This window comes from Rhopilema esculentum, chromosome 19 (assembly GCF_057945365.1).
Source record: "Rhopilema esculentum isolate cy_ngs chromosome 19, ASM5794536v1, whole genome shotgun sequence".
Classification (NCBI taxonomy): Eukaryota; Metazoa; Cnidaria; class Scyphozoa; order Rhizostomeae; family Rhizostomatidae; genus Rhopilema; species Rhopilema esculentum.
In genome coordinates, this window is record NC_142833.1 from 6,251,893 (window position 1) to 6,269,483 (window position 17,591).

Sequence of the window (17,591 nt, forward strand, 5' to 3'; positions counted from 1 at the left end):
TTGACAAGAGAAAAAGCATATAAACAAAATGAATTAACAAAATAAGTGTCCTTTGATTGTAAACTAGCAACTCTAAGGGGGAAGACAGTTGGAAAATCACTGTCTTGCTTTTATCACAAGAACAGTTCTTTTTGTTGTAGGAAACCATAATAATCACAATCAATGCAAAAAACAAAACAGAGAAATTTTACAAGGTGCATTCAAAGATTTTCAAATAATATTAACAAAATTCTGATGACTTATGCACGAAGATGGGGCTCTAAAAGCATGAAAGAGCTACGGGCTGAAAGACAAGCTTTGTTAAACGTTTCTAACCATTAAGGGAGAAGGAAAATGTAAACACGTAACTGAAGAACATACCTATAAACGCTTTAGGAATCGTTATCTTGAGCCACATTCTGTCCCTGACATCCAATCCGGAATCACTTGAAGCCATGGCTTTGACAACGGTTAACATGTCAGTTTCAATGGTTAGGCCAAGTCCAATGGAGCCATCTGGATTGTCAAGGTAGCCTGTAAAAAGGGGGATCCGTTGTCATTTCTACAAGATGTAATAAGTATTGTCGATCTAGAGGCTAAGCGAATTAACACTAGCAACAGGCATAAAGCAACAAAATCTAAAGCGATGGCGGAGTCCGTTTCCAGCAAGAATAGATGAAGAGGTCTTGCACAAGTTGTCATAAAGTTTGGTGGTAGAATTCTTTATAGCGCAAAATATTTGAATATTATCTTTATAATCTTCTTAATACAAATCTTTAAATATAATCTTTGAAATTAATCTTCTTAATAGAAAAATTATGTTTCTGGATCAATCTTTTTTAGAAATTCTGGTCAAAGACAGGAAAGTATGATAAACGTTGTCCGAAAAGGGTACGGAAGCACTTCTGATAACGGAGGTATCATAAAGAGCTTTTACAGAGAGACGCAGTGAGGGAAATACACACATATAAGAAACGTTATAAAAGCCAAATATTTAAGAACCAATTAAAAACCATGCCCAAAGGCTTCAACATACGGGCAGACTTGACGGCTGTTCCCCAGAAGAGTAGGTAATTTGGAAAAACGTTAAGATTTAAAAGCTGAAACAAAATTTACGACCAGTTTTCTAAGCGTTTCGCTTTTTATGACTTGTGAATGTCGTATGGTTAAATGACCTAAACACGAATGATAGTTCCCCTTACTTAATGTGAATTATGGTAATCGCTCGAATCTCTAGCAAGAACAGAAAAGCTGTGTCTCTTTCACAACCAAGGTGTGTCTCTTTCAACGCTATGAGAAGGTACGTTCTTCTAGCTTAGGACCGTAGTTCTTCTCAAAAGAAATCAACAATGCGTCGTGTTTCTCAGAAGAGATTCTCAACCAAAACCCGAATTGCTACAGCAAGCTACTCTACCCTTATATACTGTTTAACAAGAAATTTCTAGAGTGTACAACATCACGTGTGCAGGAATACAATCTGGAATAAGCAAGTTACAGATGGTTACGCAAGGCTTACTCTAGAATTTTCTACAATTGTTTTAGTCAATTTTTCTAGCGTGTTCTACTTGCAAGTATTATTAAGAAACATTCGAAAGGTCCAGTTCACCACAACCATATTACAGTGATTTGATGGGGAAATAACATGCATGTGAAAATCTTAGACAACTTGTAGCACATTTATCTAAATTCTCACATTTCAAGGTATTTGACAAAAATCTTTCAGGATTTACGGCCCACGTAAAAATATTTGAAATAGCCTTTCATGACTTCCTTGTCTATTAAGAACTATCAGCTTTATTCTTCGGTTTGGGCAGCTCTAAGAACTAAACTTACCAGTTTCCTAAAAGCATTCTCTGTTAAAATCAAGAGACAATGAACTCTCGCAGAAAGTATACGAGGGTTCAAGAAAAACAAAAAGGCTTCCAGGAATTTTCAAATAAAACAGTTGGTGAGATTTCCGACCTGTGAGAGATTTTCATCGAGTGATTTTCCCTTGGTTTTAAAGGGGGTTCGATTTGATTGGGGATCCATTTCAGTCAAAGAAAAGCACTGTTATTAGTAATTGAACGGAAAAATTGTACTTGGGTAGAGAATTTTCAGTAACCTGATAAAAGGAGGCGGCTTCTCAAGAGTTCATTGGCGGTCTGGAACTCATCAGAAAAGAAGAGAAAAGATTTTTTAGTGGATAAGATCCAAACTCGCAGCCGAAGATGCAAGATTTTATCAAAGACAGAAAAAACCATTCCAATGACAAGATTGTTGATGGCCGGGAACTTTTGATCAATTACGTAGGATACTCGATACTATAAATTTTATTACCAACATCAGAAAACAACTCACGCACTGTCAACAGATTTCATGTCCAGGCGCCAGGACAGTAAACAGTATCGTCTATAAAAGCCGGAGCCCTCCGCAGAAGAAGTCAGGCAAAGCAAGACTAAAACTCGGACCATGCTCACTTTAAGTTTTGGTGCCAGAGGACAAATATTTGGTCGAAGCATAAAAATTTTATTTATGTAACATTCGTAACTGAAATAATGCCTTCTTGAAACTGCACAGCATCAACTGAGTTTATTTAGCACCAACAGAGTTCCGAAAAGAAATGGTGTAAAACTTGCAAAGAGAGAAGCAAATTCTTTAGAACAATTACAAACATTTCAAATCATCATATAGGAACAAACGGCTTTGATCTGAGGATTTTGCGCCATGATTTATTCTGTGGGAGGTCACTTCGGCAAGCAGCACCGTTTGTCTTCACATACCATCTTCAAATAACACAAAAAGTAAAGACGTGTCGAGGCCAGATCAAAAGATCAGGGAGATTATATGGAAGTAAGGAATATCAAAGTCAGCCGAAGGATGAGCAAAAATAAGCAAAATGTGATGTAAAGCGATAAACCAAAAGAGCGACCGTCAGCCGTGCCAGGTCACGCACGATGCTCCTCCCTAATAACAGGGCAAAATCAGCGACTTAATATATTGTTGATATAAGCCAAATATATGTGTTAAAATATACTGTTTTTGAAGCCTTGGGGCAAAGATGAAATAGGAAAAATGGGTCATTAGTTACTAAAAATATATCTTGCTACACAATCCAGGGGTTATGATCCTTGTTTTGGCACCAACCTGGGAAAATAGAAACCCGATCTTGATAAGAACAGTGTTTTGGATGCTCATGATGAAGACAACAAGATGAAAATGATAGTAACAAGAAAACTGCATAAAATGAAGACGGTTTTGCTTAGCAGAACTAAATAAACATCTGTCCTAAGATCTATCAACAGACCTGGAAATGGTCCGACCGGAATACCTAAATTAGTTTTAAGAACATCTTGTCTCAAAAACTTGACAATGATCATGCATATTGCTTCTATAAAAAGAGGCTTGATTGATAGAGATTGAAAACGCATGGGAAAAAATTCTGTCAAATAAGTGTAGAAAAGATGACTTTTAGGAATCAGAGACAGTAGAAGCCTCGGGGTGTTTATCCATCTTAAGCTAATCACCAGAACTTTATTTCTGAGCAGCAAGTTTCTAGCCATCGCCCAGGTATCATTCATTGCCACAACGTAACCATTTCGGGATTATAAGCCAGGAATCAAAATGCTGGATAGTAGCAGCTTGATTCTATGTTCTCTCATAATGGTAATACCCATATCAACTGCTCAATCAGTTTTCGGCGTCCTAGTCTTCAGCAGATCAGCCAATACATTGCGTGTGAAGCTAAGGACTGGGTCAGATAAACTAACCACTCAACCCTGAACTCACTTCTCCACTGATAACCAAAGGCTTTATCTGGACTTGCGAACACTCAACATATCAAGACACTCGAGACCCTGCTGATGCCTGCCAAGTTGGTGCAGTTTGCTAATCCTATCCGAATTATTACACTCTTTCCCACTACCAATCTACTTCACGGCAACAAAATTTCGTCGTATATAGTGCCTTAACTACCTTCCAAAACACAACAATGGGTTAAGACTGGAGTAATTACCTATACTCTCATAGCAATAAATGAAATGCCTTTAATACACATTATAACTAGAATGTCTCAATCTTTTTTTGCGAACCTATAACGCAAAACACAGCGAATCTAACCGGAAAAGAGGCTATTTTATGGCGGCAGTCTAACGTAATTTAGATATGGAAAAATATTTTGACTTAAAATCTAGGTAGGACTGCAAACCCACTGAAGCTTTCAAAACACCTTTCGCGAACAAGACCAAGTAGAACATTACAGACCAAGTAGACAAGAGTGCTAACTGATGATCAATAGATGTGGTAAAAGGGGGGTAAAAGAGTTAAATGTCTATTCTGCACACAACATACATACAGAAATGTGTCGATTTGATGAAAATAGGATCCCTGATTAAAGCACGTCAGAACGTTAATCAATGATGATTGAAATCATACACTGGCGAATTAATCTTTCCTTGAAATCTGTATTGATTAACGTAACAGAGATGGAAACCTGCTATGGTTCCAGCGATGAAAATATGTGACATGGAGAGTGGTTTGAACTCATGACATTTCATCGGGGTTGGTATTTGGTTTACAGTGATGGAAGCAAAGTACAAAAGACGTATGACTGATGTACAGTTCAAACTAGCAGTTTTAAAGCTTCAGATTGCCTTTTCAAGTATTCAATCTAGGAAGATGACTTTGCAGATTTCTTTAGACCAGTCCATCCCACTAGGGCATCTACATATTTGGTACATAAAAAAACTTTCCAGTTTTTCGCTTTTGAAATAGTTTAATTGGACAAGAAAAAAGTGATAAGAAAAGTAAATTCTGCAGAAGGAATAGGCTATAGGGCTTGCTTTGGTGGTTGTTAGGAGCTTAGCGAAGGACATAGTGCTCCGAGGGGCAAATCACTCCAAGAAAATCTCGTACACCTTTTGTGAAAATTCTATTGTTTTATCTGAAAATCCCCAGAAATCCTTTTGTTTTGGGTAAAATCTCGTACGCTATTTGCAATAGTGAATTGCCCCTCGTAGTGCTCGGTGCAAACTCTGAATAAAAATGACCCCACCCCCCACCCTGAGAAGCTCCATGCGTCATCGGGGGGCCTGTAATTGTGTTGCCGAAATCGAGGGATTATTACCCGAAATCGTAACCGAGATCGTAACCACTCAAAACTGGGTCTCAGCTGAACCACACATACAACTGGTCGTTCAAGCGGAAGAGATGAAGGAATGGGTTTAAATTTGTTGTAACAGAGTTGAGTTTCGCATATACATGTTTTACTTGTCAAATTATTGTTTTTCCTATGTGAAAAAATAGGATGGAGGGCTGTCACGTTCTGTAGGGGAGGGGGTAAAGTCCATTCTACCACTTCCCTTGTGCCATGATTTGTGCTAAGCATCAGTGGCATTGACGTTGGTGAAAAGAGAACTGAAAGACATTGCTCAAATAAATAAACCCACACTAGAAAGAAACGGAAACGTCTATAAAATGCAGAGAAAAGGCAGATGTAAAACTATGGAAAACTACGGAAAACTACCAAGTGCGCATAGGGGCAGTGGCAATGTTTTCCAGACAAAAAAATAGTTATAGAATAACAGAAGAGAGCGTGATTAGAGCACGGAAATAAAAGGACAACCGGATTCTGTAGTTGCTGTGCAGTCGTTTTAATAACCCTGACCGTATTGGAAACCGCGCAGGGATGACAAATCCTGTGGAGCTCGCGAAATATTTAGGAATTTAATGAAATTACAAACCATTAATAAATCTACATTGAATTCTATCGCTTCCAATAAATTCTTGAATAACTAAAATTCTAAGTAGTTCTTAAGAGCTTTCTTGTAAACATGGGGCACTCTAACGCAACTGGTTTATCGTGTAATTGGCAGACGGTCAAGCTAGGGGTTGTTGATAAAAAATGAGGTATTGTCATATCAAAACAAAATTGACTGCCAACAATAGACACCAGATGTAAGTACAAGAAGTGTAAACCACATCCTTTAATCAACTTAATTTGAAAACACAGCGATCTGCTAGCTCAAATATAAAATAAGCCGAATTATTACCTGCTTTTGCCAACTTTGCCACTAATGTCAAAAATTTCAAATGAGCTTTGAGGCTTTTTTCATCGAAGACATCGATCTCCTTTAGTTCGGAATAATCCCTCGGTCTAAACTTTGCAGTTGCCCACACCATCTTATTGATTCCGTTCAGTGAATAAATCGTTGGACCTTGGGCAGTCGTACTTGAAAAAACTAGAATTATCTTCCGTGCGCTGGTAATTTTTTGAACTGGATCGCTTGCGACAAAATGACTGACGCATGTCCATTTGTAATCAACACAATGTATGCGAGGTATAGGGAGATTAAAACCCGCAAGCGAAAATAACGGGGGTTGTGTCAAAGGAGAGGTAATACGCGGAATGAGATTCGACGGAACCACGGAATCGACGGATCAACAAAAGAGGTGATTGAAAAAGGGGCATAGAAAATAGCAATTTCACATATAGCTTCTCTTTGAATTTGGTAGGATCGACCCTGAGAGTCGAATTTGCTTGTTGCCGATGAACTTCCGAATGACAGAAAAGACAAAACATACCTATGTCAACGAAAATGAACATGAAACGGAGGCTTGAAAAACATGAAACGATGGGGTGGCGGTTATAATGATGACGGTGACATTTCACACTTGCTTAAAAGAGAAAAAATTTAAATGACTGTCTCCGTGTTTATCTGAAGCATTCTCTATATAAATATAAGAAGTTTCAAAAGCAAACAATTTGATCAAACGTTTTTTCCCGTGTATGAAAACAGAGAATGGATGTCAAGTGCTCTCAACCAAACTGGCGGCAAGACGGTCCTCACAACCCTGGTAGGCAATCAATACATTTTTGCTATCAATAAAGTTCCATCCATCAGTCCATTCCTTATCATTATCTGTATGTTATTTCTACTTGAGAGGAAACTAGGGTAACCTTTGCACGTGTGGCGCAGCGATCTGAATGCATTGACTTAAACCAGAAGAATTTACCAAAAAGGTTCATACAATACACACTAATTCTCTCATGCTACAATCATCGGTTTCAAAACAAACTACGCTGGTTTTAAGCTACGATGTATCGCTAGTTATTCTTTTAACAACCACAGCAACTTCTGTTACAACAACTACTCCTTCTCGCGTTCCTCCTCTAAATAACAGATGACTAGTTTCCAGTCCCCAATTATTTTCTCCTTAGCAGGGAAGCCTATGCCTGCCAACACACAGGTTGAATTTCGGGAAGCTGAATAGAATCGAAGAAACTAAGCAGTCATTTGTTTCAAACACCATTCTAATTGATTAGTAAGAGTCTCACTAGTATTATTTACCAAATAATGTTTACATCATAAACTCACATTCATCCTGTTTTGAAAGTGGGGATGATTTAATCAATCATACATTACAGAAAAAGAAGGGTAGGGTGTGCCCAAGGCAATTCTAAAAACTTCACGTGGATATCAAAAGCATTTTATAGATAAACCCAATAATTTTCGCGAAACCTCAAAGACCTGGAATAAAATCAAGTCGCAGAATCGGATATATTTTACCTTAGACCCAGCAATTGAGCCTGGACCCGAGTTAGAAAGCTTCCTCGGTCTGGCCAGAACACCCTGTGAAGGTTGCACATTACTTTTCAGTGACATATGTAAAAAGCTTGCATGACGAAATTTCATTCCTACAATATACAGCCTTCCCCCTTAACCAGCAAACTAACATGGCCATAACAGCATTTGTTGTTAATAGTTAATATTACAGAAAAACAAAGGTCTTTTGAGAGGTGGTCACTCGTCAAGAAGTATGTGCCAGAAGATTCGAATCACTAGTGGATCGCCTGACAACAGCGACATTCATGTAGAAATTTCAAAACGATCCCGTCATTATATCCAATAACCATGTGCAAATTTCAAACAATCACACATACTTTCTGTTAATTATTACCCAGAGCTTAAATTTATAGAAGGTAACAACAGCAATAAACTGTCATAAATTTCACAACGACTATTAAGCTTTTCCCAAAATATTCAAATCCAATTTAAGAGTAATGTTTGGAAGCAAAAGCATATTCAAAATGGCTGGCATGCGAAACATTCCCTAATCATTATCTCGACGCTCTCGGAACTACGTTGTCCCACAACTACGCCGAGTTTTTGATAGCCATAATTTAAACCTGTTAATGACAAGGCTAATTCTTTCCTTTACAACTTGTAATAGCGAGAGATACAATCTAGCGATGAATAACAAAATTAGAGAACGAAAAAGAAAACCTTTTTCAATTGAATCTCGCATAAGAACAAAACCTTATATTCAGAATCGCTCAGAAACCAAGATCGCAAAACTGTCACTACCAAGGAGATGAAGTAAACCTTTTGAAAGTCTTAAAATCTTTACCTTATAAAAAATAGCTTTTATAAAATATCAAATTATTTGTGAAGAGTTTCGAATGTGTGTTTATACCAATTATGCCTAATTTGGGTAACTATTGATAATTTTCTAGCTGTTAACAGAATTTGCCAATTTGAGTCGTGCAAAAATGGAAGTTTTTTATGTTCAAAATGCGACATTAGATGGTAAACACAATTCGATAAAAAAACTTGATATACTGTAGAAGATAAAAATGTAATAATGAAGAAATAAGAACTGAGTTATTCTATTCAAAATGATCGGCGTTGCGATCTTCGCATCATCGAGGTTCGAGAATTATTGAAGTAAAAAAATTCGAGAACGAGTCAGAACAAGCTTTTCAAATAGGTATTGGGTGGTACTAATTATGTTTACAGCCCATTTGGCCTACACCTGGGACAGCCGGTGATGAAATTTTTTATCCCCCCCCCCCCATCCCCAGTTCAAGGTTGACATCTCTGCTGTCAAAATACATAAACCTCTACTTTGATTGGGGTGAGGGGGGTCGCAGTTGGATTTTACATGCGTGCGTGTTTTGGGGCTTGTCTCAACAGCTCTGTCCAAGATTGCAGGTGAACACTGCCTAAAATGAGGCAGTGAAAATGGAGCAAAAGCAAGTACCATGCGACCCCCTTTTCTTGCACGAACAAATTACGTTTCATGACCCTTGTTAATTGCACAAAGCACATTCATGAGGTACTGTAATAAAATTGTCTTTGTAATGTGGTCAGATATTTACAGTCAGATCTTCATTAACGATGTGTAATTAATTTGCTTTTGGTTAAGAAACAATTGGATATATAAATTAAAATAAGATATCATAGCTACTCGTAGTAAATAGCATTAAAAATCTTTGCGACCAAGGTCAGCATACCTACAAACAAAGCTTTAAACTCATTTGAAATGCCGGGTTCCACCATGGCCAGGGTACCAAACAACATGGCGAAGATACCAGAAGAGCTCCTGCAGAAGCTGTTATGATGTGCGCATACCAGAAAAAAACATAGCACGTGCTAAGAATTGGGACGGTTTTTGACACCTAGCTTCACATCTCCAAAAATGAACCACTGTGGTGGTGCCACGGGCAAAACTGCTTAAGTGTGTTGTATAAGTCGGCTTGTCTACGTTTGTATACAGGGGCAGTTCTGGAGGGCTAGGGGGTCGGGTCCCTTTGTAAATGCCGAAAGATTACTGGTCTATCCTATTTTTGTTCTTTATTTTCCCCTTGCTCTTATCATAACTCTACAGCCCGTTCTCTCGTGGGTCTTTACAACAAGAATCCCAGCCATTTTGTTCCGTTCTTTTTAGCACTAGGCTGATGTGTACAATGAGAACCTTGCTAATGGAATCAACGATTCAGCATTTGACAGCCTTTGTGGACAAGAATATCCTAACAAAAGACGAGCAAGATAAGAAGGACAAACGGAAGTCACCGACATGCATCTATTTTGACTTCACGCAAAGAAAAAAGTACATTATATATGTGGTTTATTGTGTGTATACCGATGGCCAGATAACAACTTTGAGGTAAACTTGATAAGGCAGACTCATATCTCACATTTCTATGGGCAAACTAAAAAGGCAAACATGTTTTTTCAAAGAAAATATCAACCACGTAAAAACCCTCCCTGCCAAAGCCAGTTCGATTCAGCCACCAATTTCTGACATTAAATCTGATCTACCATTGGTCTATTCAAAATCCTCCACAGGGACCATCAAGAATTTCATTGTCTTTCTGAATCAGGCCTAGGCTTTCTGCTAGTAACTCTACCCAAGAAAGAAAGAATAAGGTTGTCCAATAACCGACCACGGTACTCTGAAAAGCATGCGTTGTTCTTCATCTTAATCTAGCCTCTTGTTGCTTCGATAACGCCAAGAAAGAGCAATGATCGACAGAAGAAAGAAGAAAATATTGCAAACGAATAAAAAGAAAATACCATCAACTAAATGGTTGATAACTTCGTGATTGCATTGATTAAATTTCACCGTTTCACCAGACCTTGATGATGTAGCAGTGCTAATTATCGTGCAAATTAAAGCATGAATAGAGACGAATCTTCGAAAATGAATCTTTGTTCCCAAATCTGTCAATTTCTGAAACCTTTTCCAGCAAAAAATAAAAAAATTCAAGCAAAAAATAGGATGAATTTTGCACTTCAAAATCTGTCTATGGAGCCTCTCAGAAAATGTCACCCAAAATACAAACCAGTGATTCGAAAATCAGCCCTCTCGATAAATAGAAAAGGGAAAAATGCATAGTTAACTTCAAAGGCAAAAAATTGGTAGGTCCTTGCAAGTACAAAACACAACTTCCGGGCCCACTGTCGTTTTAGAAAGGTATGTGACGGTATTAGGATTTCAATCTTCAATTCATTCCATGATGTAGCCAAGATACTTATTGAAGAAGGAACGTTTTCATGTGACTATAGCATCAAAGCTAGCAGTTAATATGAAGCACTGAAAGTATGCAACAAGGCAAGTTCTGGAACGTGATAATTCACATTTGATAAGTATGTCATAACCAACACATCAAATTTAGAAAACAGGTCCAGCTGTGAAAAACATCCTATAGTATATGATTACATCTGTTAGCATTCTGAAAATAATGACTCGTTTCAACACAGGAAAACCAATTCCTATTCAAAAGCAATCAAATTTCATTTTGGGCTGCCATGTAACTTCTTCATTAGAAACAATGGTATCAACTAACTAAGCATAAACTATTCCGTTCTTGCAAATGCTCGTACTAAACAAATGACATTAACAACCTTCCCACTTCAATAGAGCAATGAAGCAAGGTTACAATATGTGTAAAAGAAGTTTCTTTATCCATTATAGTCTATATGGAATAAAGAAAGGAAAAAATATACTGCCAGGCAACTTCAGAACTTTGATGTCCATGTCAAAAACATGCAACTGTCAATAACGAGGCATCTCTCAGTTTTTAACTTAGTGTCTCGTAAAAATCGAGTGCTTGATGATAAAATCCCACCTTAAAATTTGTAATTGAACTCAAAATGACACTGAACAGCCTTGTGAAGCGCAAAAGTGTGAATTTTACACCTACTGGGTACACCTAGTAGCAACAAATGAGAGCTTTTGGAAAAGAAATGAATTGGACTGATTCCAGTTGCCTCGATAGATATGCCTGCTTGATAAGACACTGGACCTACCTCTCAATGCACGATTATTGAAACATTCCTACTTTTAGAAATATGGATTTAAGACGTAACAAGGAAAATTCCTTTATTAAAAAAATAATCACCTCGCCAGTTACCTAGTATCTCATAACTCTGAGAGTTAACAGTTTTTGGTCCCCGTCTTCAAAAAACGTGTTAAATATTTTACAAAGCAAACCGAATACATGGCATTAGGCTGCCAGTTACCACACAACTAGACACGCGTGGTTTAAACATCTCAATTAAAATGATACAAGCTTAGCGGTTTAGCATGTCTGCAGCGATGTCAGATACGTCCAAGATCTGATTGATGAGTTAAACTTATAAATTACTAGTATCATTATTTCAATGTTCGTCTGTATGGAGCGCGGTTATAATGGTGCCCTTGCTCTTTAATCAGCAACATACTACAGAATCCAATAGCTCTGATGATAGAGAAGTCACAACTGAACATGGACTAACAAAAACTCTCGTTTGTGAATTTTTAAGTTCATGGCTGTGATTTCATGCTTAACGGGTTTATAGCCAAACAGACTTGGTTTATAGCCAAACAAAATGTGACAGGGTTTATAGTAAGATCGCCTTCATATCTAAAAGTCCAACAAAGTACTTTGTTGTGTAAAAATATGGTTGTTGTGTAATAATATGGATGTTGAATGGTGCTTAATGCCTTCTTTTACCCCGAATTAATACAACGAACCTTCCAAAATTTATAGTTGAAACTAATTTGCTAGGGTTAAATTTTTAGCAAATCTATTATGGTGAACCTTATAAAAATATTTGAGAATTTTCTTGCTTAACATCGAATAATATTAACCGCTCTTTCTATCATCATGATCAAAACACTATCATGAAATATCATGAAACACAAATATAAGCTAATCAACAGAAGGACTTTCTGAATGGTGCCAAATAACGCCATACAATTTTTATTTGGCTGATATATGTTATGTGACAATATATTTTTCAAGTATGATAAAAACCTTAATATGAATTAATGTTCTTATCAAGCCTAATAACAAAAAATTATTCTGTTGAATATTATTAACTTGTAGCCTTAAGTTTAGACAGTTTTATCAAGTATTTCAAGGTAGGCATCTTGATAAAAATTGCATCACATCAATTGACAATGAATAGTAAGAAGGAAAATGAATCACTTTAACAAAGCAAGAAATAGGAAAACCTTCTTTATACCAGCAGCATGAGGTCTATGGTAATTTTTTCGTTTGAGGAAATCAGATACTTGATAGCAAAAAAAAATAAACCTGTTTTAAAAGCACAGCTAAAAGGAAGTTCTGAGTTTCCTACTGAAGAATGAAAAAGCTATTAAAAAGCCAATACCAGAAAGATAATACTTGCCAAGCAAGAATCACTGGTATGACATAAGTTGCAAAATGATGTTGCACAACCACAAAGAATCGAATTTAACCAAGCCCTGAGTGGTTCATAGTTTTACACCTTAATCTTAAACTGTGGTGGTAACGTAGTGTTTGGGATTCAAAGGCCGTTTTTCATTAAAGGTTTGTTGATCTGTGAATTGATAATGTCAAGAGGGAACGTGTGTGCCTTTGACGTGTATGAATAAGAAATTGCAAGAAATATTTGTAAGAAATGTAAAGTATTTTTTAAATGTAAAAGTGAAAGTCAGGGCAATGTGGTTTTGGAAGAGATCGGAGCACGAGGAGACTTTCTAAGCGAATCAGAGAATGGGGTTTGGAAAATCTGATCGTTCTTCTAGCTATGTAGTAGAAATGAAAGCTGAATTGCAAAAATTCAATGCGACATGTTCAGGACTAATTGTACCAGGAAAACATAGACAGAGGTGGCAGAAGGCTGTTCATAGTTCCTGAGAGATAAAGTGTAGAACCAACCGACTGGATCAAACGCAATGAAAGCCGATTAAGCTCTGTCAACAGCCTTCAACATCATCAATACTCCAGCCCATTTGCTAACTTTTAGGCAAGTTTTGTTAACAAATTTCCATCAAAAAACCAAACATTATTCTGCAGGGTCCCGAAAGATTGCAACGAAAAGTTTCATCTATAAACACTAAGATAAGTTGACTTCACAACAGACCATGAAAAAAACTGCTTGAAAAGCAAGAAACTTCTAAATGATCTTACCAGCAGACAACCTGATTTTATTAAAATTACGTCCTTTAATTGACACTCTTAGAACGAGCACTGACGTAAACCAAAGAGATGCCATCTTTAGTGACACCTTTCTTTTGTGTCGAGCTTATTTTCGTAATGGTATTGGTACCTTGTGTTACATGATATTGCTGTCACATACAGCTATAAGGTATTAAACAGTGAAATCAAAGGGTATTATCATATGGCTTACTGACAGTACCATGGAATAGAAGTAAACATTGACGAGAGGAAAGTTAGGGTAAAATGTGACTTACGATCTGCTTCGGGTATTGAACTTGTGAGCGATGAACTGGTAGAAGTCATATTGCTGAGGGACGGACTGCCAGGGCCTTGAGGTCGACTTAACAGTCCTCCAGCAGCTAAAAAGGAAATGACAAACAGGTCACAATATGAAACTTATCTTTTGTTTTTTAAAGGCTTTATGCTGTCTAACTTAATGCAAACAATCAGGTGTATATTTTACTTGGCTCAACATGGTCCCTTATACATTCAGACTCTATCTAGCTGAAAAAAAAGATTTCTAAATTACAAGCTGTTCGAAGCTTATCTAATCAGAAAATAAAGTCAATCAAGGTAAGCTGGTCTTAAGCTCGAAAAGCAGAGGAAAAAGAGATCAGAAAAGTTAATCGTAATAATAACGAGAGGGATGCAAAACTTACAAAATGGGATTTCGCACCACCATCGTTGACATAAAAATCATTACTGATATATTAGGTACTGCCCTCAAAAAGAAATTTCCGGCTATTTGCAAATATTCAAAGCCACACTAAAACGTGACTCTTTATCCGAGACAATCTTGGTTATTACAGAAACACTGATTGATTTCCAAGATAAAATTGGGGATACCAGATTCAAGCATTGGGGGTGTTGAACAGACAAGACGCAATCAAATCAGCGCCAAACTAACTTTAAGGCGATAAAGGCCGACGACCATAAAAGATTAGAGGCTATTATGGCCTGATCTAATTATGTGGGAATCATAATACATCAAAATAAAATGACTGCTAACAGGGGGGTTGGGCAACCAAAGATAACATACAGCTATCGATTGATTGAATAATACAGAACAGCAATGATGACATTGTCAATATGAACAGGAAATCTTTTTAAAATGATAATTGAGAACCTGCACGAGAAGTTAAAAAAGATTAAAGCTCAGTTCTTGCCTAAACCTTGAGAACTCTGCATAGTGTAATACTTGTCGGACCAGAGTTACTGTCAGTTCTAAGGAGGTGTCCGGCGATTGAATGTTACATTTATAATGCTTTAGCAACATGTAACAAGTTTCGAGGCAACATTATCTGTCAGGTGTTTAGTAATGTCCGCTACTGGTAGGCGTCAGCTAGCAAACGGTGTGAGTTATCGGGAAATGTCAGGTTTAGAAAGGTGTCCGTTAATAGAGACGTCGGTTAAAACAAGTTACAAATGGTGCATACATGCAACTAGCTTCAAAAAGAGGCCAGCAGCAACTTTAAACAAATGCGAGCAATACACATTATATAAATGATTCTGATACACTAGAAGATTTATGACTTGTTAACCGGGTGTTAACCTTCTTCGTATAACACCTACAATCCTTGACAGACAGTGCTGAAAATGTTTCAGTTTATAACTGATTATGACTTCACAATTTAGCATATACTGAAGAAATTTGGATAGCATTCTTATTGGTTTTTTTTCTAACAGAAAAGCATCCAAATCTAGCGAGGAATTCCGTCTGCAAAATCAACAAAGTTTGCTTAGATATAAATTGATAACTGCCAATTTTCTTGCAGAATCTGCGCAAGACATTCCAAAATGATTGTCAGCAAAAAATATTCAACGCAAAGTTGCAATCTCGAAGCTAGGACATTTAAAAGATGAACGAAGCATTAAGATTTATCGAGTTTACTGAGTTGTAAATCTGAAGAAAAAAACAGACCTCTCACAGCCTCTGAGTGCTGAATCCAAGCCGACGGGTCGATGGGTCGAACTGGTTCATCTGCAGAAATCGAACAAAAGAATAAAAAACGCATTTTTGACAGCGAATTTTGTAAGCAAATTTTGACAGCAAAATTGACAGCAAAATTGACAGCAAAATTGACAGCGAATTTTGACAGCAACTCGTCCAAGCAGGGAAATCCTCTCACTTTTGAAACATGGATTAACATCGAAAAACAACTCAATTAAAACTTCCTATCGATAACACTTAGGAGCAACTAACTACTGGTCTCAAGATTGCTATAATTAATTCGATAACGTAATGTGGGGGGAGTTAGCGATAACGAAGCAACTGGGCGGTCTAATTACCCCAAGATAACAACAAGGTGTCAATTAAACACGAAAGGTGACGACACTACGAATAACTTAATGTCAACAAGAGATAAATCACAATTAATTATTCTAGTGTCATTTTCAATTGATACCGAGTATCCTTATAAATTTAGGGGTAAGCGAATAGTTATAACAGGTCTGGATAATTTTCGGATAATTTTGAAAAAGTTGCCGAGAAAAAAGTGGACAGAATACTTAGCCACGTTTTGTCAAAAAGGCCTGTATTTTAGCGGTTTGTTTAATTAGCTACTATTTTTACTGATAGCAAGATGCATGCGCACATTTTCACGAAAATTACCGGTTATTGCCTTAATAGACGCATATGACTTGCAATCATAACGATTTGTATTGCCTCTGAGAACAACGGCATGTTAACAATATATAATAAACCACTTTAAGGCAAATAATTCTTGATCGGTTATTACATCTCAGGCGAAGATGATGTACATTGATTATCAGATCTAGATACGCCTTTAAAGACCTGAATCTGGGGGTAAGTTAAATATAAATATAAAATCAATTTGAATTTTCAAACTCCAGACTCATGTGAAAATCAACCTTGTAGCCCTGGATCTATCTGTTTCAGAAACTCCAGTAGCAATATGACATTTAGATATGAATGTGCCAATAAAAGTAAAGGTAGAAACAAAACAAGATACTCACCACCTATGGATACAGGTACACCATCATCTAAAATATGACATCAAAACACGTAGAAAAGAACGAGATTGATTTAAAGCTATTCTGGAAAATGCTTTGTGTTCTTATGTTTAACAGTTTGAATGGTAACAACTTGACATGCAAAACCTTTAGAATTTTTACATTTAGTGAAATAAGTTTAGGATCCTTAAAATCTGTTAACATTTCAATTCTAAACTTCAGTTTCTCTTAACAAGGCTTACATAAATTGGTGGATTCTACCTATTCAATAAAATAATTTTAGATTCTACGATAAATCCTACGATATATAAAACTCAAATCGAAAGCAAGAAGCCGAAGGTGAGATCACAAATCATGACAGGCAACGAAAGAAGTAACATTTGAAGCAACAAAACATATTAAAATTGAAACTAATTTTGAAATGTTGGCCCTGTTTTCATAATAGGGAGACAAACTTTGACCCTTAATATCTATGCCTCTCAAATGTTTATTCGCTTTTATTGATCACTACTTTTGTGCGAACCGTCTTACGAGTTTTAGTTTGTTCAGGGTCAAAAGAATGTGAAAGAAGGGTTTCTGTACTATTTTCACAGTCCTATTTGTATACTATAATGAAAACAGGATCACAAAAGCAATCACTGAGCAAATGAAAACCAAATACAATAGACTTACTCTTAGGAACTGTGAAATAACCTTTCGGTGATGGATCCCAGCACTTTGCAACAGTTAACGTTATTGGGCTGAAAGAGCAGACAAGCAAGGTAAAAAACGATGATAAATTGTATCTGCGTACGTTAAGTTTGAGATGGTTGTGAATGGATACAGGTTAAGGTTTCTAACATTACTCTAGTTGTATCACCAAATATGGATGACAGTTTCATTTTTCTCTACAACCATCCACAGAGAT

General features: G+C 36.8%; 1 protein-coding gene across 4 annotated transcripts in view; it reads right to left on the reverse strand.

Moving 5' to 3' along the window:
- LOC135688288 (segment polarity protein dishevelled homolog DVL-3) overlaps positions 1–17,591 on the reverse strand; it is a 54,627-nt gene that overhangs the window by 4,990 nt on the left and 32,046 nt on the right. For 3 of the 4 annotated variants that reach the window (XM_065205069.2, XM_065205072.2, XM_065205071.2), the window contains 5 exons: positions 17,357–17,424; positions 16,688–16,714; positions 15,633–15,692; positions 13,966–14,070; positions 361–513 (listed from right to left, as the gene is read on the reverse strand). In XM_065205069.2, the coding sequence (XP_065061141.1) occupies positions 361–513; positions 13,966–14,070; positions 15,633–15,692; positions 16,688–16,714; positions 17,357–17,424 (413 nt within the window). Of the gene's footprint in view, positions 1–360; positions 514–13,965; positions 14,071–15,632; positions 15,694–16,687; positions 16,715–17,354; positions 17,425–17,591 lie in introns of all 4 variants that reach the window. The other variant, XM_065205070.2, reaches the window with a different exon arrangement.